Genomic DNA, 24,451 nt, shown 5'->3' with positions numbered 1-24,451 from the left:
TACCTCATCCTCCTCTCTTTTCTTTTTATTTTATTTTTATTTTTTTTTTCTTTTCTACACTTTATTTTATATTTATTTATTTTCTTCCACTTTGGTTGGTAATGGGCTAGGGCCAGGGGCAACAGGGTGAAACAAATCACATAGATGCTAACATTTGGGCAACCGGGAGAGCGGTTAATATGTGAGACATTCCAGCGGAGTTTTATCTGCGGAGTATGTATATTGATTATTAGGCATCTGGTGCACCTCTCCACTATCTTTTTTGTTCCATTGTTTTTCTTTATTCAGGGCATGGGACAAGAGCTTTTGACTGCTTTACCTTTGAGACATTGTTTTATGTTAGTTTAAGTCATTTCTTTATTTGAGAAAACATCTATTCTTAACTACCATTTCACATTGTAGATTGGGTGCTAGACTAGGGTTGAGGAGAGCAACAAATCTGATTCAAGGCGATTTGAGCTCTGTTCAGAGTATTCTGCGGCTGAACAAACTATTGTCATCTCCAGGACATGCCCAACTCCTGGTTTCGAACGGGCGAGCATGGCGTCGTTGCGGGCCGAGATTGTTGGTTTCTGTGGGGTTTCCAGCCAACATTGGCGGCCAATCCCAACCGGGCGTTGAAGCAGATTGCGAGCGAGAAATTCCGCTGTCGTCCGGCGGCGAGTCACGAGTGGCAGGGTGTGGCTCGCGGGGCTTGGCGTTCTAGAATGCACTGGCGGATGAGTCAGCGGCTGGGCGAAAATTCGGTCAGCAGCCGGGCATGGTGCTGAATTCGCTCGTAGGACGTTCGCCTAAACCCCGAGCAGCAAATATCCTCGACGACGAGGGATCCCACGGCGCTCAGCTTCTTCATTCTTTCTTCTGTATTATTATCTGACATTCCCCCTGTCGCATGGGGTCTCTCACGGGTCTTCTAGCGCGGCAATTTCTCCTGAACGACTGTCGTCAATTCAAGTAGCCGGTCTCACCCTGTCCCTCTCACTCGACAATGGCCACTTTCCTTCGACGGCCTGGCAACCTTGCTCGATACTCGAGGAGAGCAACAGAGTGTGCGACGTATGCGGCGCGGAGTGCGAGGCCTCGTTCATTACAGCAATCTCAGCTTTCCGCGTTCATATCCGCGCACCGTCCCCGAACCTATGCCACCGTGAACCAAGGCGACCCAGAACCCCCGCGGGATAAGAGAGACGAAAAGAACGGCCCCGGCGAGAATAAAGATGCTTCCGACAAGCAAATACGGGGCTCGGGTGGGTCTGAGCATAATGGTAACAGGAACTCTTCCTGGCCAGGGCCGGAACAGGGTCCTGAGGGTGGGAAGGAGCCGAAGCAGCCAGAGTACCAGGCGAACAAGGAAGAGATCGAACAGATCGATAAAATAGTTCAATCGCTGAAGAAGACGTTGCCGGCCTCGCAATCAAAGCTGATAGATGATGCGGGAGAGGAGCTCAAGCGAGCGGGTCTACCGGCGGAGGTTAAAGAGGTCCTGAAGGAAGTCCACCAGTCGAAAGAACTTTCCCTTGCAACCGCGGCGAAGCTTTTCCGAATCCTCAGCAAACATTCGTGGCAGGTGGCTTCGAAGATGACCAAGAAAGAGGGCTTCAAGGAGGGGTACTTCGACGGTAGGGAGGAGAAGGCTAGAAAAGAAAGTGAAGAGTCCCAGAAGCAAGAGGGTGGCGAGCAGAAGGGTCCGCAGGGCCAACAGGGCCAACAAGGCCATCAAGGTCAACAGTTCAAGCCCTTCGAGTTCAAATTCGACGCCGGCAACTTTTTAATCGGCGCCTTTATCTCATACTACATCTACCGCAGCCTTTTCCCCGGAGAAACTTCCAAGGACATCACATGGCAAGAGTTTAGAACTACATTCTTTGACAAGGGGCTTGTAGATAAACTCACAGTTGTCAACCGCAACAAAGTACGCGTGGAGTTGCACCGTGAAGCCGTCGCGAGCATGTATCCTGAGTCCCCCGCCAGCCAACCAAACTTCCACTACTACTTTACGATAGGATCCGTTGAAGCCTTTGAAAGGAGATTGGATGATGCACAGAGGGAGCTTGGTATACCAAGCTCAGAGCGCATTCCTGTTGCTTATTCCGATGAAGTGCCATGGCTAGCCACTTTGTTGTCCTTCGGTCCAACGTTACTGCTCATCGGATCTTTCTTTTGGTTATCCAGACGTGCCGGTGGCGGAGCAGGCGGTCAAAGTGGTATCTTCGGTATTGGGAAAAGCCGAGCCAGACGATTTAACCATGAGACCGATATCAAGATCAAATTCTCCGATGTTGCTGGCATGGACGAGGCCAAGGTTGAAATTATGGAGTTTGTTAGTTTTCTTAAGAAACCAGAGCAGTTCCAAAGACTAGGCGCGAAGATTCCTCGTGGTGCCATCTTGTCAGGTCCTCCAGGTACTGGTAAGACGCTGCTGGCAAAGGCTACGGCCGGTGAATCTGGCGTTCCTTTCTACAGCGTCAGTGGTTCAGAATTCGTGGAAATGTTTGTCGGTGTTGGTCCGTCTCGCGTTCGTGATCTTTTTGCAACTGCGCGGAAGAATACCCCTTGCATCATCTTCATTGACGAAATTGACGCTATCGGTAAATCGAGAGCAAAGCAAAACTTTGGTGGTGGTAACGACGAACGCGAAAGTACCCTCAATCAAATTCTAACGGAGATGGATGGGTTCAATACCTCTGAGCAAGTTGTCGTTCTCGCTGGTACTAATAGACCCGATGTGCTTGACAAGGCCTTGATGCGACCTGGTCGGTTCGATAGACATATTGCAATTGATAGACCAACGATGGACGGTCGCAAGCAAATTTTCGGCGTTCATTTGAAGAAAATTGTCACCCACGAAGACATGGAGTACTTGAAGGGCAGATTAGCAGCATTGACACCTGGCTTCTCTGGGGCCGACATTGCAAACTGTGTGAATGAGGCTGCCTTGGTTGGTATGTGAACACTCTACATCTATTCTTTAATACATTTTGAAACTTCAAACTAATCTTTTCACAGCTGCTCGTGGCCACGCGTCTAGCGTAACGATGAAACATTTTGAGCAAGCAATTGAAAGAGTCGTCGGCGGCCTTGAGAAGAAATCTCTTGTCTTGTCGCCCGAAGAGAAACGCACTGTTGCTTACCATGAAGCTGGTCATGCCATTTGTGGTTGGTACTTCCAATATGCTGATCCATTGCTCAAAGTATCCATCATCCCACGTGGTCAGGGTGCTCTAGGCTACGCTCAATATCTACCCGCGCAAGGCGACACCTATTTGATGAACGTTCGCCAACTTATGGATCGCATGGCTATGACACTAGGCGGCCGTGTTAGCGAAGAGCTTCATTTCGACACCGTCACAAGTGGTGCTAGTGATGATTTCAACAAAGTCACACGCCTCGCAACCGCCATGGTAACGAAATTCGGTATGTCGTCGAAGATCGGATATCTGTACTTCGAAGAGGACCAGCAACAACTACACAAGCCATTTTCCGAAGAAACTGCCAAGAACATCGATCTCGAAGTGCGACGCCTCGTTGACGAAGCCTACAAGCAATGCCGTGAGCTGTTGGAAGCAAAGAAACCAGAGATTCGCCTCGTTGCTGAGGAGCTTTTGTCCAAGGAGGTTCTCAGCCGTGATGACCTAGTCCGTCTCCTTGGCAAAAGGCCTTGGCCCGAATCCGGAGAATTTGCAAAATACTTTGACGGAACTGGCGGCGCTGGAACGCTTGCTCCGCCTCCACCACCCACCGAGGGCGGCCCAAGTATGAGCGACAACAGCCAAGAAAGCGACCGCCCTTCCCCTTAGAGCATCGATACGATTCGCCATACATAGTCCCCCACATATCTTTTCGACCCTGATGTCCCACGCGTATGTATTGTACAATCTAAACCTCTTTTCATTTTCTCTTACGTCCAATCCTCCCAATCCACTTCTTTGACGCTCAGTTTCATATTTCCTTCCGGACAGTTTCTTGGAATCTCCATATTCCCAATTTGTGTGTTACTAGGTGCTAGTTGATTCGAAACCATTCCTCAAAGAGTGGGAGAGATAACAAAAAAGGGAGAAGAAGCGGCAGAAGCAGGGGGTGAAATCTTGCTTTATCATGTTGTATTGATGATGGATATTGGATATTTTCACCTAGCTGGATCTCTCCTCTTACGGCGCTTGTGCTTTTTGATTTTCACACCATGAAGTGTCAACTTGGAATGTGGCTTTTCCTTGGTAGCTTATCTGTAAAGTAGCGAGCATTTTATAATATTGCTTTTTAACCACCACCCTTTCTCTACATCTATCTGGGTAGGATTATGTTGTACGGTAAGGAGATTAATACTAGTGAAGATACCATCCGTGCATCCTTTTGTTCAGCAAACGGAATGCTTAACTTGGCCGCAATGTTGAGCCATTGGATGGAATCTGCGATCAAGACAAAAAACTCAACATGCATACAAAGCACAATGCACTGGGAGCTCCAGGTCAAACACCACCCGAACTCAAATCAAGCCCAGCTCGCAAATACATGGGGCGAAAACAACTCAAACGCAAGAACCCAAAAGGAGGATACGACAGACGTGCCAAATCGAATATATCTCCCAGGCTGAAGATATTATACGTATGCAAAAATTGCATTATTCTGTTTTCTTCTCACTCTTTTGCTTGTGCGAAGTTTTCTTCTTCTTGGACATCGCCTTGTGTCCGGAGCCGAGCCACGGGATAGGAATGAACTTGCCGACTAAATACTGATAATCGTCGTATTCAGGATACTTGCTCGCGCTAATAGATTCGGTCAGGATGGTGCTTCCCTGGAATAACAGGATATATGCCAAAACACCGGCGCCGCTCCAATTGATGTACGTCTGCGTCGCGTAGCAAGACCAAGCGTATAGCATGAGCCAAACCGCTTGCTCTGCGGCGAAATTGGGATGGCGACACCAGGACCAGAGACCGCTGATAACAAATCCACGGTTAAGGTCATCGGCGGAGAAAGTAGACTTGTATTCTGTGGGCACACGGGCGGTCTGTTGGTAGGACTGCTTCGCCTTCTGGAAATCCCATTGTTGTTGGTCGGCGAAGTATTCGATGATAATGAAAAAGATCATGCCACGGGAGAATGCGAGATCTGGCAATCCGAATGCTGGTGCGGTGCCGACAGTATTCAGGACGAGGAACACGTAGGTGGGAGCGGTGATCATGAGCAAAAGAAGGGATTGCGTCAGGGAGATGAAGAAGATATTAAAGAGGAACCAAAGGAAGCCATTGTTGATTTTTTCGCGGACAATAGTCCACCGGTAGTCCTCGGAGCCGATCGAGTAGCCACCTTTCCTCCAATAGTTGTATGTCAAGCGGGCCTAATCCAATCATTAATTATTACTCCTTTCCTAAAATACGACCAAAGCATGGCTCTCTGGGCCAACTTACGCTCCAGATTAAGGTGCAGACAAAAATAGTCCAGGTTCGATCTGTTGAGACACCATTCAGATAAGACCACAGAACGTAATGTCCATTATAAACAGATGGTAGAATGCTCCACAGCCGGTCAATTTGAGAGTAGTTCCTATTGATTTCTGACACAATCAGCAGCAATGGTACAAGCAGCAACGAAAACGCGACCGCTGTGACTAGAGGGTTCGTGTTGACATAAATGTTTTTGAGGGATTCAAAGTCGCGTCCGGCTTCGAATATCTGCGGCGGCAGGGATATGAATTGAGAGAGAAAGGGCTGAACGGTCAATGTGAAGTTTGCGCAATCTGGCACCGCCGTAAGAGTGGGCAACGCCATGGTGGGCCGTCGGTGAGTCGGGGCGTCTCCGCTGGGCTTCCCGGGGTCGATTCTTGATTCTTGACAGCCCGTCGACTGGGCTGGCGTTGAGAGACGTTTGGGCGGGCGGCTAAGGTTTGCGCTAAGCCGGTTAGCGCGGCGTCAAAGAAGCTTAACGCGTCGGCGGGCTTCAACACGCGCGCGAGGTCACAGAAAAGCCCGTCAGCGAAGCGGAGTGAAGCCTGGAGGAAGTGCTTCGGTGTGCTTAACACACGGCCCGAATCCCCGACATTCTCGTCCCAGGTGTGCCTCACCCAAAAAAAAGGAAAAAAAAAGGACACCGGGCTCGTTGATTGCTGGTATAAGCACAATTCCAAAAGCACAAAGACATCTAGACTCGAGCAATGTCTGGCAGGTTCTTCTTCACTGATTCCATCAAAAACTGAACAAGATACGCAGTGCCTGCAATGCAGTGACGCATTGATGCGCCTTATCGCACCTGCTAGGTGGTGGAGGAAAATATGGGTGCTCGGATCCTTTGCGTCGCTGAGAAGCCTGCCATTGCCAAGGCAGTTGCCCAGCATCTATCAGGAGGCGCTCTAAGAACAGTAAGATAACCTGAATACATCGTCCAAAAACACCTAAGAACGTCGCTAATGCGGATTAAGGTTGCTATTCGGGGCAATCAATATGTCAAAAACTATGAATTTCAATTCTCTTTTGGCCCGCCTTGGGGAAACTCCTCTGTGACAATGACCAGCGTTATTGGCCATTTGACCGCGCTGGACTTTGAATCTGAATGGCGACATTGGCAGTCGTGTCCTCCAGGACAGCTTTTCGATGCACCGGTGGTCAATGATGTAGATAAAGTACGCATCGTGACCCGGTCTTCCATTCAGCAAAGGCTAATTTGTTGACGCTGCTGATTGCAGGACAAAATCGGCATTGCTGAAAATATTCGAAACAAAGCCAGGCAAGCAGATGCCCTGTTCATTTGGACCGATTGTGATCGGGAAGGAGAACACATTGGATCAGAAGTACGAACTCAGGCGGTTGGCGCAAATCCTAGGATTGAAGTCAAGAGAGCAAAATTCAGTAACACGGAAAGGGCGTCAGTTCTCTCAGCCTCCAACCCCTACTTGAATCTACCTGCTAATGATAGCCAGCCACGTATTGCGTGCAGCGAGGAATCCGATTGCTCTCGATGAACGCCAGATAAACGCTGTTGCAGCACGAATTGAGCTGGACCTTAGGATTGGCGCGGCTTTCACTCGGCTTTTAACGCTCCAGTTGGGAGCTCTGGGCGGAGCTTTATCAGAGCGTCTAATTAGCTACGGTAAGGAGACGTACGTTTCTCCCCCATTGTTTCCATCTGACTCGGCTGTAGGTTCCTGCCAATTTCCCACCCTGGGTTTCGTGGTAGATAGGTACTTTCGCGTGAAAAACTTCAAACCGGAACCTTTCTGGTCCATCAAGGTCACGCATGCACGAGATGGTAAAACTGTGAACTTCACCTGGAGTCGAGGGAATTTGTTCGACAGAGCTGCAGTGGTGATGATTTTTGAAAGATGCTTAACTGCCAAAACCGCTAAGGTTACGAAGGTCAACAAGAAACCTACCAAAAAGTGGCGCCCGCTACCCTTGACAACGGTGGATCTGCAAATGATGGGAAGCAAATTCCTTCGTATGGACAGTCAGAAGGTTATGAAAGTATGTTGTGATATATCTCGTTTTTGTATGCTCTTGTGCTAATATGGAAACGTAAGGTTGCGGAATCACTTTACACCAAAGGTTTCATAAGTTATCCTCGTACAGAAACAGACCAGTTTGACAAGGGCATAGACTTGAAAAAGCTTATAGAAAAGCAGATCCAAGACGGTGTATGGGGCCAATATTCTCAAGGGTATGCATATGATTCAAAACTCCTCTCTGATCAATCTATTATTTAGCTACGTGGCTGCTAACCCTCTTCAGTTTGATGGCCGGTGGATTCAAGCAACCACGTTCCGGTCGCCATAATGATCAAGCTCATCCCCCAATACATCCCGTGACATATGTTGCGCCGTCCGTGCTGACTGCGGATGAACGGCGAGTCTACGAATTCGTCGTTCGTCGGTTTCTGGCTTGTTGTTCTGACGATGCGAAGGGCGAAACGTCCGAAGTTGACATTCAATATGGCGATGAGAAGTTCCATGCGCAAGGACTCATTGTTCTAGAGCGCAACTACCTTGACATTTATGTATACGACAAATGGGAAAGCAGTCAAGAACTCCCCAAATTCACGGTTGGAGAGGTCTTTGAGCCTAAAGAAGCTAAAATTACTGAAGGCAAAACTACCCCTCCTAATTACCTTACCGAGCCAGAGTTAATTGGCCTCATGGACGCCAATGGGATTGGGACGGATGCTACAATGGCAGAACATATCTTCAAAATCAAGGATCGCCAATACGTGGCCACGAGACGTCGAGGTGGAAACGGTAGGAATTCTGTTGAGGAATTCATCCCCACTAAACTTGGTGTTGCGCTGGTTGAGGGCTATGACAACTTGGTACTTGATCTTGCTGATTGTCCCAGTCTTTGCAAACCGTTTTTACGGAAGGAGATGGAATTGCGTATGCGAGATATATGTGCTGGGACCACGACGAGAAGGCAAGTTGTAAGCGAAAATTTGGAAATGTATCGCCGGGTTTTCGTTCATACACAACGAAGGATTGAGGTCCTCAAGAGATCATGCAGAAAGTACGTTTTCGACGAGGCAGAGTAGCATTCTGCTTAAAATGACAGGCATTAAGGAGCACAATTGTATACAGGGGTTGGTCGCTTCATTTTTGATAACATGGTTTAGACAATATCTGGACCTTTCAATACTGAACTTCCTGGAGAGATCAACATCAATTGCACGGAGTAGTAGAGAGTGGAAACAGGAAGAGAGACTTTGACTTAATCCGAACCATTAGCCTTTCGACCTTGTTTCAAAAAGCCCCGCAAAAGGATGACTGGGAGAATAATCAGCAACGTCGTTATGAATCCTAATAGGTGACTGAGTGTTGTATCCTCCCCTGACATCGGAGAGGTTGATTTGGCCAAGACATAGTTATCATCATAATCCACAAGAAGTTATTCAATAGATTCGCCAACGAGGCTATCATTCACTCGGCCATCCTGAAAGTACTTCCATAATGAGACAATAGAAGCCCATTAAAACAGGCGATTTGAAGACAAAAAGGGTTCATATAAAAACCTGCGATGATTCCACCAAGAAATGCAGTTTCAAAAAAATACACAAAGTCCATATAAACCGTCGCTAAACTCCGCTAAATGCTATTTCATGACCCATACATATCGCATCACTTTTGACACACCAAGTATTTCCAATAAGACGCCGCAATCCGATGCGCAGCACTACCTTTTTTTCAGTGAATGTCTTGCTAATGTATTTCAACTGTCGACCAAGCGACGAATAGTTATTTAAGTCGACATATCAGAGTGGTTTTGGATGAACTCCACATTCGTTTTGTCGTATGTAATAGAGAGAGACACCCGCTTAGTCGAGAAAGGAAAACCATTCATTAGTTTAATACGCGGCGTTTGCGAAAAGTTTTCGGCTCGCATCAAGAGGAAGAATAAAGAGAAAAATCGGTAGTCCTTAAGGAGTAGCGAAGAACGCATCAATTCGATAGAGACGGATGTGCACCTTTTCAGTGCGGTAGCTGTTAAAAACGACCGGGCGTAGACAGAGGACCAAGTTAGGCACCTCGAGATAAAAAGTGTAAGAGTTTAAAATAAGTTATTGCCCATCGTGATCGGTTATAAAAGTGGCCCGGAGCATCAACGAACGGACATCGGAGGGTATAGAATAAGAAAAGATATTATTGCCATATAATGGCGGAACACCTCTGCGGGGCGAACGAACAGCGAGCCGACGTGTAGACAACAGTTTATATGGGTTTCCCGAAACCTCGGCGCAGAATGGTAAAGGATCTAAGAATCACAAAACCAACAGTTAGTCGCCAGCAGTAAAAAGGGGCCGACGAGTCAGAGATGGAGACGCATACATACCGGCTAATTCAGCAAGAAGCTCTATTTTGCCTTCTTGCTCTTTTTCGAATTGCCTTTCTTCTGGACGCTTCCACCAGGACTGGATTTGGTCTGAGGCGCCCAACGGCTGGCCTCTAATCCGGCAGGCTTCGGTTCAGGCGTCTGGGCCGCCCACCTACTTGCCTCGAGTCCCGTGGGTTTGGTTTCGGTCGGGCCAGCAGTCGCCCACATGCTGGCCTCGAGCCCGGGAGGCTTGGGTTCGACAGATTCTGAAGCGTTTGACGGCTTTGAGGCTGTCTCTGTCTTCCCTTCGAGCTTGGCAGACTCTTCAGAGGCCGAACCGGTCGAGGGCTGCTCGATTTTCTTGTCCGACTTGGGTTCGCTCTTGGAGTCAGAGCCCGTTGCCGCTGGTGAAGCTTGTGAAGCCGCTGGCTTCTCCTCCTTTGAAGCTGGAGTCGAAGATCCGGGCTTGTCGGGCTTCGCTTCACCCTTGGACTGGGGTTCAGGCGCTGTTGATCCTGTTGGTGCTGGCCCAAACGGGTTTGGGGCACCATCGAAGGTGACTTTCTTGCGCTGAACTCCCAGTTTGGCGGCACAACTGGCGATATCGAACTCGTGGTATCGGAGGAGGGTGTTGGTGCCCGCGATTTCTCGTTCCGCAGCGGACATCCGGTCCCTGAAATTGTCGACCGCGAGTTCGGCACTGATCGCCGAGTTGTCAGCCTCCCTTGCCATGTCTTTGACCTTGAGCAGCTCTTCAATGGTGACAGTGCTTTGGACACTGCCACCAACCGGCCGAGCCGCCAAGTCCGTCACCTTGGCAGACAATCCATTGACATCGCCTTTCAGCGAGTCGATTTCCTTGTCAAGGATCTTCAAATCGTCAGAGACCTGTCTTCCAACGGAAGCGCAGGCAAACTTGACATCCTCGTGGGTGGCGCAATGTCTTCGGGTCGAGTCCATCTCCGATTTCAACGATTGCTCCAATGCTCTGGAGGATTTCTCCAACTTATGAAGATCCACGGGCCAAGTCTCCGAGATCCAGGATTCCAGGGAGCCCTCCGTCCGCCGAATAGCTTCTGCAAGGACCCTGGTATCCTCCTTCGTCGCCAGGGAGCCTTTGAGCGTCATGAACTCGTTAACCGCCGTCAATTGATCCTCAGTGAGGGAGCGACCCCGTTTCCACGGTTGCTCCGCCTTCAGCTGATTCACAAACTGATCAATGAGTTTCACATCGCTGGCCAGGCTTTTCTGTTCGATGTTCAAGGCAGACGAAATTTCTTTGAATGAGTGCAATTCTCGATTCAGAGACTTGACCGTGTTGCCCACTTCGGTGATTGATTCAGTCCATGGCTTGCTGTCCACCTTCTTTGTGATCAACCTGAGATCCGCCTCAACGTTGGCAAATTCGGAATTCACCACTACGGAATCCTTCCACTGGTCGAGGTCCTTCTGCAGTCGCTTGATCTGGTCGAATAACTCGTTCGTGTCTCCGCCCTGCTTAGGTGTCAGCTGCTCTAACCGTTCGTTGACACCGTGTATCCGAACAGCTAACTCGCTGTGCGGCAGCTCCCATGGCTTTCCCTCCCATTGACAAACCAGCTCTCGAACCTGGTCCTGGAGGGATTGCAAAAAGGGGGTATCCTGGACGTCAATTCCCGTGTTCTTTTCTGGCGCACTGGCGAGATCATTGACTTGTTTTCGGAGCTGTTCGAATATGGCGTCGAATTGGTCGACCTGCGTTCGGATTTGGACAAGTCCATCACCTACTAGCTTGGGGATTTGTTGTGGCCAAGAGTTGACCGTTGCTGACAGTTGGTCGAGTCGCTGGTCGAGAGATTGAAAATCGACAGTGTATCTCTCGAGTTTGGCGATAAGTGAATTGACACGACCTTGTTCCTCTGCTAGCTGAGCCTGAACAAGTTTAGAGCCAGCTTCCTCCGAATGCTGACGGGACTCACGGGTGAGTGTTTGGATCTGACGGGCGAACCACGTCATCACAAGGACTTGAACGGACAGCAAGCCGGCAACGACGGTGTAGATATTGGGGTGCCGCCGCACATGGTCACCGAGAAGTGAGCCCAAGCTGGCAATGAACCATTCGGGGTATTCGGCGCCGTTGTCAAAAAGATTGTCGAATACAACGTGCTGAGCACCTCCGAAAGGCGCAGTAGGCGTTGGGATCAACGAACTCGTCACTACCTCTGTAGGAGTTGAATCGGCCGCTGCCGCCTCTGACAACCATAACTTATGGGTTTCCCCATGAGCCGGGTCAACCGACGGCAGCGTTTGATTCAACAAGGTCGAGAAATCAGTCCTGGGGTGGTTGAAACGACAATAGAGCGTTGACACGCCTTGTGCTGCGGCGGTGAGCTGGAAGCAGCCCACCAGTCTCTCGGCCACCGGCCTCTGTGGGTTGATTGTCGTCAGGGGCACAGAGAACCAGCTGCTGAAGACCATGAGCCCTGCGAAGAGCGTCACGAGTACTGTTGGCTCCATTCTCGAGAAGTTTGAAACGCAAACGCGTTAAAACCGCGGAAAGAATGTTATGAGAGGAGAGTAGAGAGAGGATGAGAAATAGAGTATTTATAACGGAGCTTTAATAGTCCTTAGCTTGAGTTGAGGACTCGAAGCTGGAAGGGAAGAGGAAAGAGAAATTTAGCGAATGATTTAAATCGAGCGTCAAGAGGATAGACTGATAAAAGCTGAGAGTGGCGGAGGAGAGCGAAGTGAAAAAGATATAGGTCAAAAAGCGAGAGTTGGAGGAACTTGAAGTTTGGAAGATGGAATTAGTGGATGAGAGATGAAGGAAAGAGGAAGAAAGATGGAGAGAAGGAGGGAAATATATAGGTGGGCGCGCGTGTTTGTTGTGAAGGAGGAACACGCCAAATAAGCGAAGTGAAAACTCTAGCAACAGTAGAGCAAGGCAAAACTGGTGGAACTTTCCGCTGCTAAGGAGAAACCCTTCACTACAGGATAGTTCAGGGAGAAGCCGAAATGGAGGAGCGTGCAAGGATAGAATTCTGGAGGAGAGACGTGTCCGCCTCCCGAGTCATGTCCTTTCAGGGAATATTCCTTGCAAGATGAGAGCCTTATACAGCCTGCGGAAGTATTACTCCGCTTGGTGCTCTCCTTACATTCTTTATCGAGTCGCCAACAATGACCGCCATTTTCTTCCCCCGGATTCTTGTTAGAGATACAAAGGGTATCAGTTTCAACTAAGCAGTGAGTAACTTCTATACCAATGGGTACATAAGCAAGCACCAGCAGTGCTTCTTTAAAGCTGTAGCTGTGCAATCGGCACAACAGCTGGACAGAGCAGAGAGGAGGAGTATAAAATACATCCTACGACAACGCAAGGGCGAGAGCTCCCAAGTTCAAGATCGAATTAAAAACCCGCAACAATCAGAGGAGGGATTAGATGTGTAAAATATTGATTCTAGACAAAAAGCACTCTATTTGTCCTTTGGAATGACAATCCCCGTTGGGGAGAACGCAAGATGTCCAAATGGACTCGAAGAACTTCAACGTATCGAAACAACAGTTGTCATTCCTGAAAGAAAAAAAAGGAAAATCCCGCCTAATATTGTCACCATCAATAAATGACAAAGAAAGCAAAGGCACGCCCGCCTCTGCCTGGCCTGTCAAGGGAAGTATCGCCCATCACCACTCGTTGTTTCAGAAGGGTACACCACAAAAGCGGAAAAATCAGGGCGAAGCGCTGCTTTCATTCAATCCAACGGCAAAAGCAGCCTGGAGGATTCGTGTAGTAAAGCACTGCTAAAAGAAAGGAGCGGACCGACCGCGGATCGCCCGTCGCGCTCTCGTCATGAGCCAGTCAGTCAGTTCGCCTGTCCATCCGGCCGTCGAGTCGAGTTGGACGTTGAGACAAGCTTGCTCACGTGATGCTGAGAAGCTTTTCTGGAGAAACGATGTTGCGGGATGGCTTTCCGGGCGGAGTTGCGAAGTATGTAGCCGCCAGGCCTATGGAATCATGAACAAAGCTTTTCGGGCGCTGGTGATTAATATCGCCGTACAAAGTGGGTCAGTTATTAACATTACATAGCCGCCTGATGCAAGCTTGGCCTCCTACATAATTCTTTAGGCTGATTTGTGTTGATGCAACGTCAAAGAGAAGCTGTGAGAGCGATCAGATGTGGAGGAAGTCCCCGGAACCACAATCCCCGTTTGCTACAGCGTTTGTACTAAGTCAAGGGTAACTCCTTCGCATGGATACTTATGCCCGTGCCCTCCGTCCACTGTTGTCGGTGTGACTATGACGCCATAATGGAGCGCACACTTGAACTTGGTTCGAAGCTTGGTTGTTGCTTCATCGACTTTTCGCTGGTCTGGGTTCACTCCAGGCCGGCCAAGTCATAGTGATGTTTCGACCGGTTCTCAGATTCCAGCGTCTCGAACCCAGCCTCACTGCCATATGACGTGAACCATTTTGTTTGCCTTCCCCTCGGTCACTGCATTTCTATTTCCCTTTTGGTGTCGCGTGCAGAACCTCAGCCGCAGCCGAAGTGTGCCATTGCAGATCACCTACAAGGAATATTGCTCATAGGGAGACACCGACCTGCAAAGCACCGGCGACTCCGCGCGGGGACGTGGCAGTTTGTTTCTCAAACTGTGGAAATTGTCTTCGTCGCACCCGCGCTGTTTTACCTCCCCTATACCCCCCCAAGGCTGTGGGAAGAGGGGGAAATAAAGCTACCATGGCTTTTTTCCTCCCCGCCATGTTGCTGGGAACTCTGGATCTGATGTAGACCTGCTACATCGTATATTGTTGTCAAAGAACCCCTGGCCGAGGTGCATACGACATAAAACCCGAGTCAGCCTTGTGCTGTACATAAAACCAGTAGAACTCTTCTATTCCGTAAGACAGCTGGAGATCCGCGTCCATGTTATAATTCCGTGTGGATCCAGCCAGGAGATCTTCTTCTTTCAACTTTCATTCATCCACCATCCTGCGAAATTTCTGCCTGGCTGGTTTACATGCCTTCTATCCTATAATTCATCGCTCTCTCACTCCAAAAATTTATTTTTCTCCTCTCCTAGGGACGTCTTCTACGAAAAATGGATCTACAACCCGAAAAGGGAGGAGAAAGCCCTCGACCAGAAGAGGGGGAGGAAATGAAGCCCGAGGGGGCTAAAGCAATATACGATATCGAACGTCGGGGCTCTGATGGCAAGCTAAATGCCATTTTCGAGAATCCTCTCGCACAGGTTTCGAGACACCAGCTGATGGCTGATGTGGAACGATTTTGCACGAGGTACAACCTTATGGATCATATCGACACTTTCAAGAAAGGGGCTCTGGTATCCCAGAATCCCGATGGCGCGCTCGACTTACCGGAACTCACTGAAGAGGACAAGGTAGCCCTACGAAGGGAAAAGACTCACAAATGGTCGCAGCCAATGGCCCTTTTCCACCTTACCAGTATGTGATGCCGGCTGTCCTCTTCTAGTTAAGAGTTCAAGGGAAATGCTAATACATCGAGCAACGACAGTAATGTGCTCCATCGCCGCTGCGGTGCAAGGTATGGATGAAACGGTAAATAACGGTGCCCAAAGATTGTACTTAGAGGTATATATTATCGCCCTCAACACTATGCCTCCCCTAGTTTATATTTCTGTGCTAAGTACTGCGATGATAGCGATTCAACATCAAACCGTTCTCGGATGGTGGACGGTTCTCGCAAGCAATGACGGACAATCTGACAGGCCTTATCGTCGGTGCTCCATATTTGGCCTGTGCTATTCTCGGGTGCTGGTTGACGGAACCTATGAATCGATACACCGCCCGTCGAGGCACCATTTTCATCACATGCATGATAGCCGCTCTCGCTTCGGTCTGGGAAGGACTGGCTAATTCCTGGGTTAATCTCTTCCTAGCTCGCTTTTTCCTTGGTTTGGGTATCGGGTCAAAGTCTTCTACCGTGCCCATCTATGCTGCAGAATGTGCGCCGGCCCCGATTCGCGGAGCTCTGGTCATGATGTGGCAGATGTGAGTACAAGTTTCCTAACATGTAGAATCCTGGGCTCATGGCTAACGTGTATATTCTCAGGTGGACGGCATTTGGTATCATGCTTGGAAACATCATGGGTGTAGCATTCGGTGGTCTGGAGCCTGATCTCGCCTGGCGCCTGATGCTAGGATCAACTGTTGTCTTACCACTCATCGTCTGTGCTCAAGTTTACTACTGCCCAGAATCCCCAAGATGGCTCATTGAACACAATAAAATTGAAAAGGCATTTGAATCTTTTCTCATTCTCCGCCCCACCGAGCTCCAGGCTGCCCGCGACCTCTACTACGCATATGTCGGGGTCGAAATAGAACGCAAAATAAACCGAGGAAAGGGCTTCTTCAGCATGCTCTGGGAACTCTTCACAGTCCCACGCAACGCCCGCGCAACCCTTGCATCGACCATCGTCATGTGGCTCCAACAATTCTGCGGCGTTAACATTATCGCATACTATTCCACTACCATCTTCGTCGACTCCGGGTACAGCATGTCATCCGCCCTTCTCGCTTCTATGGGCACCGGGATTCTTAACTGGGTCTTCGCGATCCCTGCGTTCCTCACAATCGACACATGGGGCCGACGCAACCTGCTCCTCTTCACCTTGCCCTGGCTCGCCCTGTTCCTCTTCTGGTCTGGCTTTTCCTTCTGGATCGAGCCCGACGACCCGCAGAGCAAAACAAGATTGGGCATGGTGACCGCAGGCATGTATCTCTTCGAAGTATTCTACTCTCCCGGCGAGGGACCCGTGCCATTTACATACTCTGCCGAAGCCTTCCCACTACACGTCCGCGAAGTTGGCATGTCCTGGGCGACAGCGGTAACATGGTGTTTCAACTTCATCATCTCCTTCACCTGGCCGCACCTGCGGAGTGCGTTTAAACCACAGGGTGCTTTCGCCTGGTATGCGGCCTGGTGCCTTGTTGGCTGGGTTTTGGTTCTTCTCTTCCTTCCAGAGACAAAAGGTTTGTGCTGGCATCATCCCCTTTCCCCCCTTTTGCTTGTCGACATTTTTGCTAACTTTCCCTGCAGCTCTTACCCTTGAAGAACTTGACCAAGTATTCTCCGTCCCAACCGGAAAACACGCCATGTACCAATTGAAAAATTGCGTCTGGCACTTCCGCACCTGGGTCCTGCGCCAAAAACTGGAGCCACTACCCAAGTTCTACACCCACGCTGACAAGCTGGGGTAAGAGAGAGAGAATACAACATTGCTTAGTAGGTTTTCGCTCGTTTAACGCCGTTTTTTTATTTGATTAATTACTTTTCGATCATATTCCCCTTGAGTAAGAGTATTATTCGTCGGTCTTCTATCGTACAAATGGCTTTTGCAAATAATACAATTCAAACCCGCCTTTTCCTTGGCCACCGGCCCAAAAAGCTATATTCGTCATTCACCCCATTTCCTTTCCCACTTTGCCTCAGTAGCCGTCAATCGTCCAAGAAGTACTCCCAAGAGCAATAAAAGTTCCACTTTGTCCCAGCTCAACAACCGGGTCCCGCAACCCTTATCCATGGAAACGCGCCTGGTTACCTTGCCAGCATGCTAAACCAGGTTGATCATCCTCAAATTTGGCATAAAAAGGTCACATCTGTATTTACCAGTATCTGCACAGTCGTCAGGACGGGTGGTGTCAAAAGAACGATTGAAGAACATTGCCTCCCCACACAGACCCAATTCAAACCAACTCATATCCTACGCTCGGAGGGGGAAGCTGGAGAATTACTCCAGTGCCACGCAGCTCCGGGGGGGAGTTGGACCGAACTCGGGCGTGTACGAGGTGCAAGCCCACCAGCGTCGAGTTCGTCTACCTCGCGGGACTGACGGACTTCCTGGGTAGTAGCGGGAAGGCCAGGTTATCTCCTCCCTGGTCCTTTGGCGGCCCCTTCCCTCGGAATCCGCGAGGTTATTGTTGCCATCGACGCCGGTGTCGCTATCGCAGGCTTCTCGAAGAATTTCCTCGTCCAGCTCTGAGAGTTCACCTGGGGATTCGAGGTCGGATCCGCCTTCAGAGCATATTTCCTCGAGGGTCCCCACTTCGTTCAGTGAGGACCGAGCTGACTTGATGGCGACCCGGGCGAGCGCGAGTTCTTCATCCAGACGTTGGAGATCGTCCTGAGGTAAATCAAGATTAGTATATATGGCTTAAATACAGGAAAGGGGGAAACGGAGCTCACCTCCATCTGTTGGACATTCTGCTCAAGCCTAGGGAGCTGGAACACGATGTTCTCAGTCTCCTGCCCAGCCTTGTGGACGTCTTCACGAGCAGCGGCGACCTTCCTCTCGAATTCGTGGTACTCACCCTTTAGCGTGTGGATGAGTTCGTCAGCCGTTGCCTGTGTCGGGAAGCCCTTGGCCACCGTCTGAATTTTTGCGACCATCTTTTTAAGCCGTGCTTTCTCGGCTTCAAAAAGTTCAACCCAGTCGCCGAGGTGGCTGCCGCGCAGCTCCAGCGTTGTCTTTAGGAGTTCCTTCTTAAATTCAGGAACCAACGCTTTTACCTCGTCGGCCTGGGTTGAAAGGCCCGATTTCAGTTCGTAAGCCTTAGCTAGAACGTCCAATTTCACTCCTTCGACCTGGGCGAGGAGGTCCTTCTGGGCGGCGTTTAGGGTGTCGTGGAACATCGTGAGCCGGTCACCGAGCAGATCTTCCTTGGTTGGAAAGGGGAGGTACCGCCTCTCCAGCTTGGCTACAGCATCCAGGATGCTGTCGGTGACCTGATCTGCCCGACGTTTCGTGTAGTCGAGCATCACATCGATGTTTCTCTCTTTCTCGGAAACTCTGCGCTCGATGTGATTTATCGACTCGGACACGATTTTGTGGAAGGAATCCATCTTTTCCAGCAACGTGCCCTTCTGTTGGCCAATTTCCTCCATCATCGAAGCAACTTCATTGCTATCCGCCACTACCTTGCGGATAAACTCTCTGCCAACTTGTCGGCAGACAGAGTAGACGGTCAGAAGGACGATGACTGTTGTACCGGCAATGGCCACCAGGGTACAACCCAGAAAGACAAAAACAGTGACCTTAAAATGCCACTGAACGTCTAGAGACGACAAAGTGATCCATTTCACAGCACGGGTGACGAAAGACCAGACATCACGCACCCAGTCGAGGACGGTGGCTTCGATCGTTTCGGCTGCCGAATTGATAGCTCGAGCTAAAGGCAGTGGATGTGAAACCGCTGTAGCGGAAAGCTTCTCGTTCGGGTCCGAGGGGCTAAATGACGCTATTACTGAGGTCGTTAGAGTAGAAGCTGGCTGACTGCTCGCGAGTGTCAGCGGCCGGACCGAGCACGTTGGGTAGGCAGCATGCGTGCTAATGCTTGTGTAAATGTGCTCAGGGGTTGGGGTGGCGACGGGTTCCATCAGTCTGTGACGAGGAACTACTGCGTCAACAACTTCCCCAATCCTGTCAAGCACATATCCCATTCGAAATCCACTCTGCAGGCGTAGAGCAAAATCGGCGTCAGGACGGATGTTTGTCAATGGGACTGTATGAAACACTCCCAGGAAAGCCACGGATACGGAAAACAAGAACAGTCCGATTAACTCCATGTTGGATGGGACTCGATAGGAGCCCTTGCCAAGGTGGTCGAATGTGATCTAGAATAGCAAATTAATAAGTATAAGATCCAATATATATATATATATATATATATATAGGAGAGAGAGGCGTGCTGGTTCCGGTCCTTTTGCACTTTTCGAAATGAATGAAATTGACATAGATTTGAAGGACGTAGAGTCTTCGAGAGCGAAAAGAGAGATACTGACATTCCTGATGCACGTAACTCGCGCTTATATCCAAGTAAATTGAGCCCCACGGGGTTGATCTCTGGGCTTTGCAAGAAATGGTTTCTCAAAACTTGGAAAGCGACGCGCCCAAAGGTGTCAAGGACTGGACTCCAAAATGAGGAAAGGTAAATGGGTTTAAAGTGAGCTTTAAGAAGAGCGGAGTATGCAAGATTAGTGAAGTTTCCTAGAATAGGCAGAAGAGTGAAAGAATATGCAGATATCTTGTTGGTTGACAGATAGTGAAGGATTATAGTCGAGGATAGATAGACCAATACTGGAAAGATGGTAGATTGAAGAGAAAATGAAGAGAGCTTGTAGAGAGTAAAGGAAAGAAAAGAAAGAAAGTGAAGCATAGTAAAAGCTTTTATACCTCACAAAAAGAACACAACTTAGAAATGATACCGGAAAGCTCCATACAGAGTGACGAAGTAATCACTTTGGAGGAAGTTGTCACATCACTTGCAATTTGTTTTAATTTAGAGTGATGGAACCTTCCACAGAAGTTCTGCTGGAAGGAAACCTTCAATATATCATAGGAGCCAGTAGTACACATTCAGCTGCTATGGAAGACCTTGCTGGCTTGAGAATCCAACACTTTAATGCTGATGCGGCATTGACTCAAACCAGTCACATACCCGGGGGGGATATCTCGAAAAATCTGCTCCATTGTGTCCAGTGATAGGATTATCAAAATGCTGACGACTACCGTTTTGCAAAAATGGATGGATCAAAAATTGAGAATGCATTCAGAAGCGAATACTTATGTAAAGGAAATGCATAACAGGGCTGTTATACATTAGTATTAGAAACGCCCCGAAAAAAGCCGGAAAAGTCAACAAGAGGCCACGAAGACAGTCTGTGGAAGCAGAGATCATCAATTATCAAGATCATAGCCGGCCATATTGACTTTTGCCCCCCGCAGTGGCCAATGTATATGTTGTAATTATCACGAAAATTGGACCTAGAAGTGTTTAAACAGAACCGGCACCTTGCAGCAACATAGATAGTCGATCAAACCAAACGTCCGGCCAAGGTCTTGCCATAATATAAAGTGGCCGCCAATCCAGCAAGGTTGACCAGAGTAGAAATGCCATGGATACGGCCAAATGACTTGTTTAGTCTCATCATCTCCTTTGAATGCGGGCCTGGGTCGTAGTACTTCTTTCCATCAATAGATTCTTGTAGAATGTGTCAGTGGAATCTCAGAATAACCTGGGGTTCCCCAACTGCGGACTAACCTTGTCGCTGCCTCTCAGTTTTAATCTTCGATGCTGCAGGTTCCAATGCCAACATGTTTGCGAGACCGCTAACAAAGGTCACGGCAATTGGCAGCAACGTTGAGAGACGGTTGCCTTCGGCTAAAACACCGGAAATACTTGAAGGACCAAACCCACCAAATGATTGTTCACCCGGATATGTGGCAGCAACTACCAAGGGCAAAAGGGTCTGCAGGCCGAAATATACTGGGAAGATCGATGATTGCAACGCAGCAAACTGGGGACGGGGGAGGGTTTTAAAGGCGATAATGCCGCCTACGAAAGTCTGTCCGTAGAAGACTTAGCCGATAAAACCAGTAGAGCGCGTTTCCATTGTGCGTACCTGAAAAGTCTGAGTTCCCAGCAATGTTCCATAGCTGGAGACACATCAGCATCGCTTCGCATTCCTCAAGAGGCTAATGATATTACCTGATAATATGGAACGGGGCAAGGATTCCGGGTCTTTCGGCCATCGTGAACAAAAAGCAACAGGCTCAGAAAATGGAGAATACGTAACTGAAATTTCAGCGGGCTAATTGCAGCGCTGCTTTTCAAAGGACTCGTCGGTCCCATTGCTTGGAGCTGATCGAGTGACGTTGGGACAAAGCAGCTTGATGAGTCAGCAAATGATGTCATGTGCTTTCGTGTCTCAGCAGAAACGTCCACGGCGAGACGCGTCTGCCTGGAGGACCGGTCGATAGCAGTCAGAAGAGAAGGCTGCGAACGATTTCTCTTCCCGATCCTCAATTTTGTCTGTTGAAACCCATTGATCAAGTACAATGGCTGAAAAGGAGGCTACCGTGTATATTGTGGATGTCGGGCACTCTATGGGGAAGTGCCGCGGTGGAAGAACCATCTCAGATCTAGATTGGATGATGCTTTATGTCTGGGATAGGATCACGACAACGGTAGGCAAGTTCTCAAGGGTATTGTGTTTACCTCTTATTAACAATTTGTTTCAGGTTTCTACAGGCCGAAAGACGGCCACTGTTGGGGTCGTTGGCTTGAGGACAGATGGTGAGGATGCTGCCTTTTCAATATGAGGCACCAGGTTTAATGTCTCCATAGGCTCTTCAAATCCACTGTGGGAGAAGGATGAGGAAGAGAGCTACGCTCATTTGTCAGTTTTTCAAGAGATTGGACAGTACGTTGCTCAATGCTGTTTATCTCTGCATTTTTATTAATGCCTTCTCAGGATGTTGATGCCTGATATTCGCAAATTACGCGACTTGGTCAAGCCAAGTAATACAAATCAAGGAGACGGTAGGAGTAGAAATTGAGGGCACTCATTTCTTGTAATATCCAGCTAATACTTATGAAGCAATATCGTCTATCATTCTGGCCATAGACATGATTGTGCGATACTGCAAAAGACTAAAATACAAGCGCAAAATTGTGCTTGTCACAGATGGAAGAAGCACGATGGACTCGGATGGTATTGACAGCATTGTCAGCAAGATTAAGGAAGAAGGCATAGAACTTGTGATCCTGTATGTTTTGGGTATGAGCTACTTATGCTGGGTGTGCTAACGAAATCAGGGGCGTGGACTTTGATGATCCAGATTACGGGTTTAAAGAGGAGGATAAAGACCCGTTCAAAGTGAACACCTGTTATCATCCCTAGGGAAATTTTGATACTAACATCCTGTAGACTAAAAATGAATCCGTCCTAAAAATATTAGCCGATGACGCTGATGGAGCATACGGAACCCTTGCCCAGGCCGTCGAGGAAATGACTACTCCGCGAATCAAGGTCGTAAGAGGGATTCCGTCTTTCAGAGGTGATTTACGGCTAGGAGATCCTTCGCAATATTCAACGGGTTTGACCATCCAAGTGGAGAGGTATTATCGAACCTACGTCGCACGTCCACCAGCCGCAAGCGCGTTTGCCTTATCCATTGCACCTCCCAAGGGACAGAGTACAGCGGAATCATCTGTGACCTTACAGAACGGAGACTCAACTGTTGAAACCGCTAATGCGAGTAATAATCTATCGGGCGTTCGAAACGCTCGTTCGTACCAGGTTATTGATGAAAACGCACCAGGAGGAAAAAAAGAAGTCGAACGGGACGACCTTGCAAAAGGTTACGAGTACGGTCGCACTGCAGTGCATATTAGTGAATCGGATGAAGTTATCACCAAGCTCGACACCACTGCCGCACTCGAGTTCATTGGATTCATACAAAGCGAAAACGTATAGCCCCATCTTCCATCCTTAGATTGATGCGCTCGCTAATTCGTTTGTTAGTATGAGCGCTACATGAACATGTCAACTTCTAACGTCATAATAGCACAAAAAATAAACGACAAGGCCATTCTAGCTCTATCTTCCATGATTCATGCGCTTTTTGAACTAGAATACTATGCTATTGGGAGATTGGTTACCAAGGATGGAAAACCACCTCTGATGGTACTCCTTGCGCCATTAATTGAAACAGACTTTGAATGCCTTCTAGAAGTGCAACTCCCATTTGCTGAAGATACTAGATCTTATCGCTTTCCTCCCCTCGACAAGATAGTCACGGTATCGGGGAAAGTGGTGAAGGAGCACCGAAACCTTCCGAGTGACGATCTTCTGGAAACAATGGGTAAATATGTTGAGGATATGGATCTCTCTGAGTTTGATGAAAACGGGTAAGGTCGACGAGGAGCTTTGATTAAAGCCAGTTGCTAATGTGGGGGACAGGGACCCATTTCAATCATTGGCGCTAGAAGACTGTTACTCGCCTCTTGTTCATCGAATTGATCAGGCGATTCGTTGGCGTGCCGTGCACCCGACTAAACCTCTTCCTCCAGTCCCCAAGGTCTTGGAAAAGCTATCACATTGGCCAGAGGAGTTGGTCAAAAAGAGCCATGATTCTTTAAGAGATCTTATTTCCATTTCTGCCGTGAAAAAGGGTAAGCCTATTTGCTACACAAACTACCAATATGCTCACAGTTGTGATAGTTCCACCTAAAGCGAAAGGCCGTAAACGACGTCGAGAAGCTGACAAGCCACTCTCGGGGCTGAATGTTGACGATCTACTTCGTGGCGAAAAGCGTCTCAAAATATCACCAGAAAATCCTATACCTGAATTCAAGCAAACTCTGGCAAACACAGAAGATATCAGCGCAATCAGTGATGCAGTCAAACAAATGTCCGCCATCATTGAAGATCAAATCAGACAGAGTCTCGGTGATATCAATTATGACCGAGCTATTGAAGGTATAGGGACCATGAGAGAGGAATTGATCGCGTATGAAGAGCCAGGTTTGTATAATGACTTCATTCGGGGTTTGAAGGAAAAGTTACTGGATGATAAGCTGGGGGGAGATAGAAGAGAAATGTGGTGGCTTATCCGAAAAAGTAGATTGGGCTTAATTGATCAAAAGGCTTTGGATATATCAGACATAACAGAGGAACAAGCTCGAGAGGTAAGAAAACAAAGCCTTTGTGTATTTCCCTCATGCAACTTAGGACTAATTTATATGGCAGTTTTTGTCCTCTCGGCCTACTACAGTATAGGCGATCATTGCAACCCGTTCCCTGATGATTATTTTCCTCTCAGGTTTCAAGCAGGACTCATCAATAGGCGTACAGGTGGAATCA

General features: G+C 48.6%; 9 protein-coding genes across 9 annotated transcripts; 5 read left to right on the top strand and 4 right to left on the bottom strand.

Annotated features, from left to right (window-relative positions):
• Nucleotides 1–988: 988 nt before the first annotated feature.
• Nucleotides 989–3,797, top strand: CIMG_01796 (ATP-dependent metallopeptidase HflB; the record flags this gene model as incomplete). Its single annotated transcript, XM_001248024.1, has 2 exons — nucleotides 989–2,942; nucleotides 3,007–3,797. The coding sequence occupies 2 exons, from the start codon at nucleotides 989–991 to the stop codon at nucleotides 3,795–3,797; spliced, it is 2,745 nt and encodes a 914-aa protein (XP_001248025.1).
• Nucleotides 3,006–5,813, bottom strand: CIMG_01797 (uncharacterized protein). The gene is made up of 2 exons (XM_001248025.2): nucleotides 5,409–5,813; nucleotides 3,006–5,338 (listed from the first exon to the last, which is right to left on the bottom strand). The coding sequence occupies exons 1-2, from the start codon at nucleotides 5,766–5,768 to the stop codon at nucleotides 4,619–4,621; spliced, it is 1,080 nt and encodes a 359-aa protein (XP_001248026.1). The 5' UTR covers nucleotides 5,769–5,813; the 3' UTR covers nucleotides 3,006–4,618.
• A 455-nt stretch (nucleotides 5,814–6,268) lies between these two features.
• Nucleotides 6,269–8,511, top strand: CIMG_01798 (DNA topoisomerase III; the record flags this gene model as incomplete). The annotated part of the gene is made up of 6 exons (XM_001248026.2): nucleotides 6,269–6,355; nucleotides 6,416–6,616; nucleotides 6,680–6,858; nucleotides 6,914–7,457; nucleotides 7,514–7,650; nucleotides 7,722–8,511. 6 exons carry the CDS (start codon nucleotides 6,269–6,271, stop codon nucleotides 8,509–8,511), a joined length of 1,938 nt encoding a protein of 645 aa, XP_001248027.2.
• A 1,316-nt stretch (nucleotides 8,512–9,827) lies between these two features.
• Nucleotides 9,828–12,284, bottom strand: CIMG_01799 (uncharacterized protein; the record flags this gene model as incomplete). Its single annotated transcript, XM_001248027.1, has 1 exon — nucleotides 9,828–12,284. One exon carries the CDS (start codon nucleotides 12,282–12,284, stop codon nucleotides 9,828–9,830), a length of 2,457 nt encoding a protein of 818 aa, XP_001248028.1.
• A 1,330-nt stretch (nucleotides 12,285–13,614) lies between these two features.
• CIMG_01800 (uncharacterized protein) lies at nucleotides 13,615–13,890 on the top strand (the record flags this gene model as incomplete). The annotated part of the gene is made up of 2 exons (XM_001248028.2): nucleotides 13,615–13,752; nucleotides 13,852–13,890. The coding sequence occupies 2 exons, from the start codon at nucleotides 13,615–13,617 to the stop codon at nucleotides 13,888–13,890; spliced, it is 177 nt and encodes a 58-aa protein (XP_001248029.2).
• A 763-nt stretch (nucleotides 13,891–14,653) lies between these two features.
• On the top strand, nucleotides 14,654–17,004 carry CIMG_01801 (sugar porter (SP) family MFS transporter; the record flags this gene model as incomplete). Its single annotated transcript, XM_001248029.2, has 5 exons — nucleotides 14,654–15,228; nucleotides 15,299–15,375; nucleotides 15,446–15,795; nucleotides 15,857–16,776; nucleotides 16,844–17,004. Exons 1-5 carry the CDS (start codon nucleotides 14,865–14,867, stop codon nucleotides 17,002–17,004), a joined length of 1,872 nt encoding a protein of 623 aa, XP_001248030.1. The 5' UTR covers nucleotides 14,654–14,864.
• Nucleotides 17,005–17,534: 530 nt separating this feature from the next.
• CIMG_01802 (uncharacterized protein) lies at nucleotides 17,535–19,369 on the bottom strand (the record flags this gene model as incomplete). Its single annotated transcript, XM_001248030.2, has 2 exons — nucleotides 17,535–17,927; nucleotides 17,990–19,369. The coding sequence occupies 2 exons, from the start codon at nucleotides 19,367–19,369 to the stop codon at nucleotides 17,535–17,537; spliced, it is 1,773 nt and encodes a 590-aa protein (XP_001248031.2).
• Nucleotides 19,370–19,715: 346 nt separating this feature from the next.
• Nucleotides 19,716–21,428, bottom strand: CIMG_01803 (uncharacterized protein). The gene is made up of 4 exons (XM_001248031.2): nucleotides 21,292–21,428; nucleotides 21,206–21,239; nucleotides 20,845–21,148; nucleotides 19,716–20,784 (listed from the first exon to the last, which is right to left on the bottom strand). Exons 1-4 carry the CDS (start codon nucleotides 21,333–21,335, stop codon nucleotides 20,618–20,620), a joined length of 549 nt encoding a protein of 182 aa, XP_001248032.1. The 5' UTR covers nucleotides 21,336–21,428; the 3' UTR covers nucleotides 19,716–20,617.
• A 213-nt stretch (nucleotides 21,429–21,641) lies between these two features.
• CIMG_01804 (ATP-dependent DNA helicase II subunit 2) lies at nucleotides 21,642–24,445 on the top strand (the record flags this gene model as incomplete). Its single annotated transcript, XM_001248032.2, has 11 exons — nucleotides 21,642–21,788; nucleotides 21,825–21,879; nucleotides 21,931–22,006; nucleotides 22,058–22,125; nucleotides 22,169–22,352; nucleotides 22,402–22,462; nucleotides 22,514–23,056; nucleotides 23,111–23,496; nucleotides 23,549–23,760; nucleotides 23,810–24,276; nucleotides 24,338–24,445. The coding sequence occupies 11 exons, from the start codon at nucleotides 21,642–21,644 to the stop codon at nucleotides 24,365–24,367; spliced, it is 2,229 nt and encodes a 742-aa protein (XP_001248033.2). The 3' UTR covers nucleotides 24,368–24,445.
• Between the last annotated feature and the right edge of the window lie 6 nt (nucleotides 24,446–24,451).

Source organism: Coccidioides immitis, assembly GCF_000149335.2.
Source record: "Coccidioides immitis RS genomic scaffold supercont3.1, whole genome shotgun sequence".
NCBI lineage: Eukaryota > Fungi > Ascomycota > Eurotiomycetes > Onygenales > Onygenaceae > Coccidioides > Coccidioides immitis.
This window is presented reverse-complemented; position numbering and strand designations above follow the sequence as displayed.

What these genes read in the sequence shown, in the direction of transcription:
- CIMG_01803 (XM_001248031.2), bottom strand. Translation starts at nt 21,335, where the DNA reads ATGGCCGAAAGACCCGGAATCCTTGCCCCGTTCCATATTATCAG. An exon ending in TGGGAACTCAGACTTTTCAG is followed by an intron (nt 21,149 to 21,205) that starts GTACGCACAATG and finishes TTCTACGGACAG; the next exon opens with ACTTTCGTAGGCGGCATTAT. An exon ending in AACTGAGAGGCAGCGACAAG is followed by an intron (nt 20,785 to 20,844) that starts GTTAGTCCGCAG and finishes ACATTCTACAAG; the next exon opens with AATCTATTGATGGAAAGAAG.
- CIMG_01797 (XM_001248025.2), bottom strand. Translation starts at nt 5,768, where the DNA reads ATGGCGTTGCCCACTCTTACGGCGGTGCCAGATTGCGCAAACTTCACA. An exon ending in TCTGCACCTTAATCTGGAGC is followed by an intron (nt 5,339 to 5,408) that starts GTAAGTTGGCCC and finishes TGATTGGATTAG; the next exon opens with GCCCGCTTGACATACAACTA.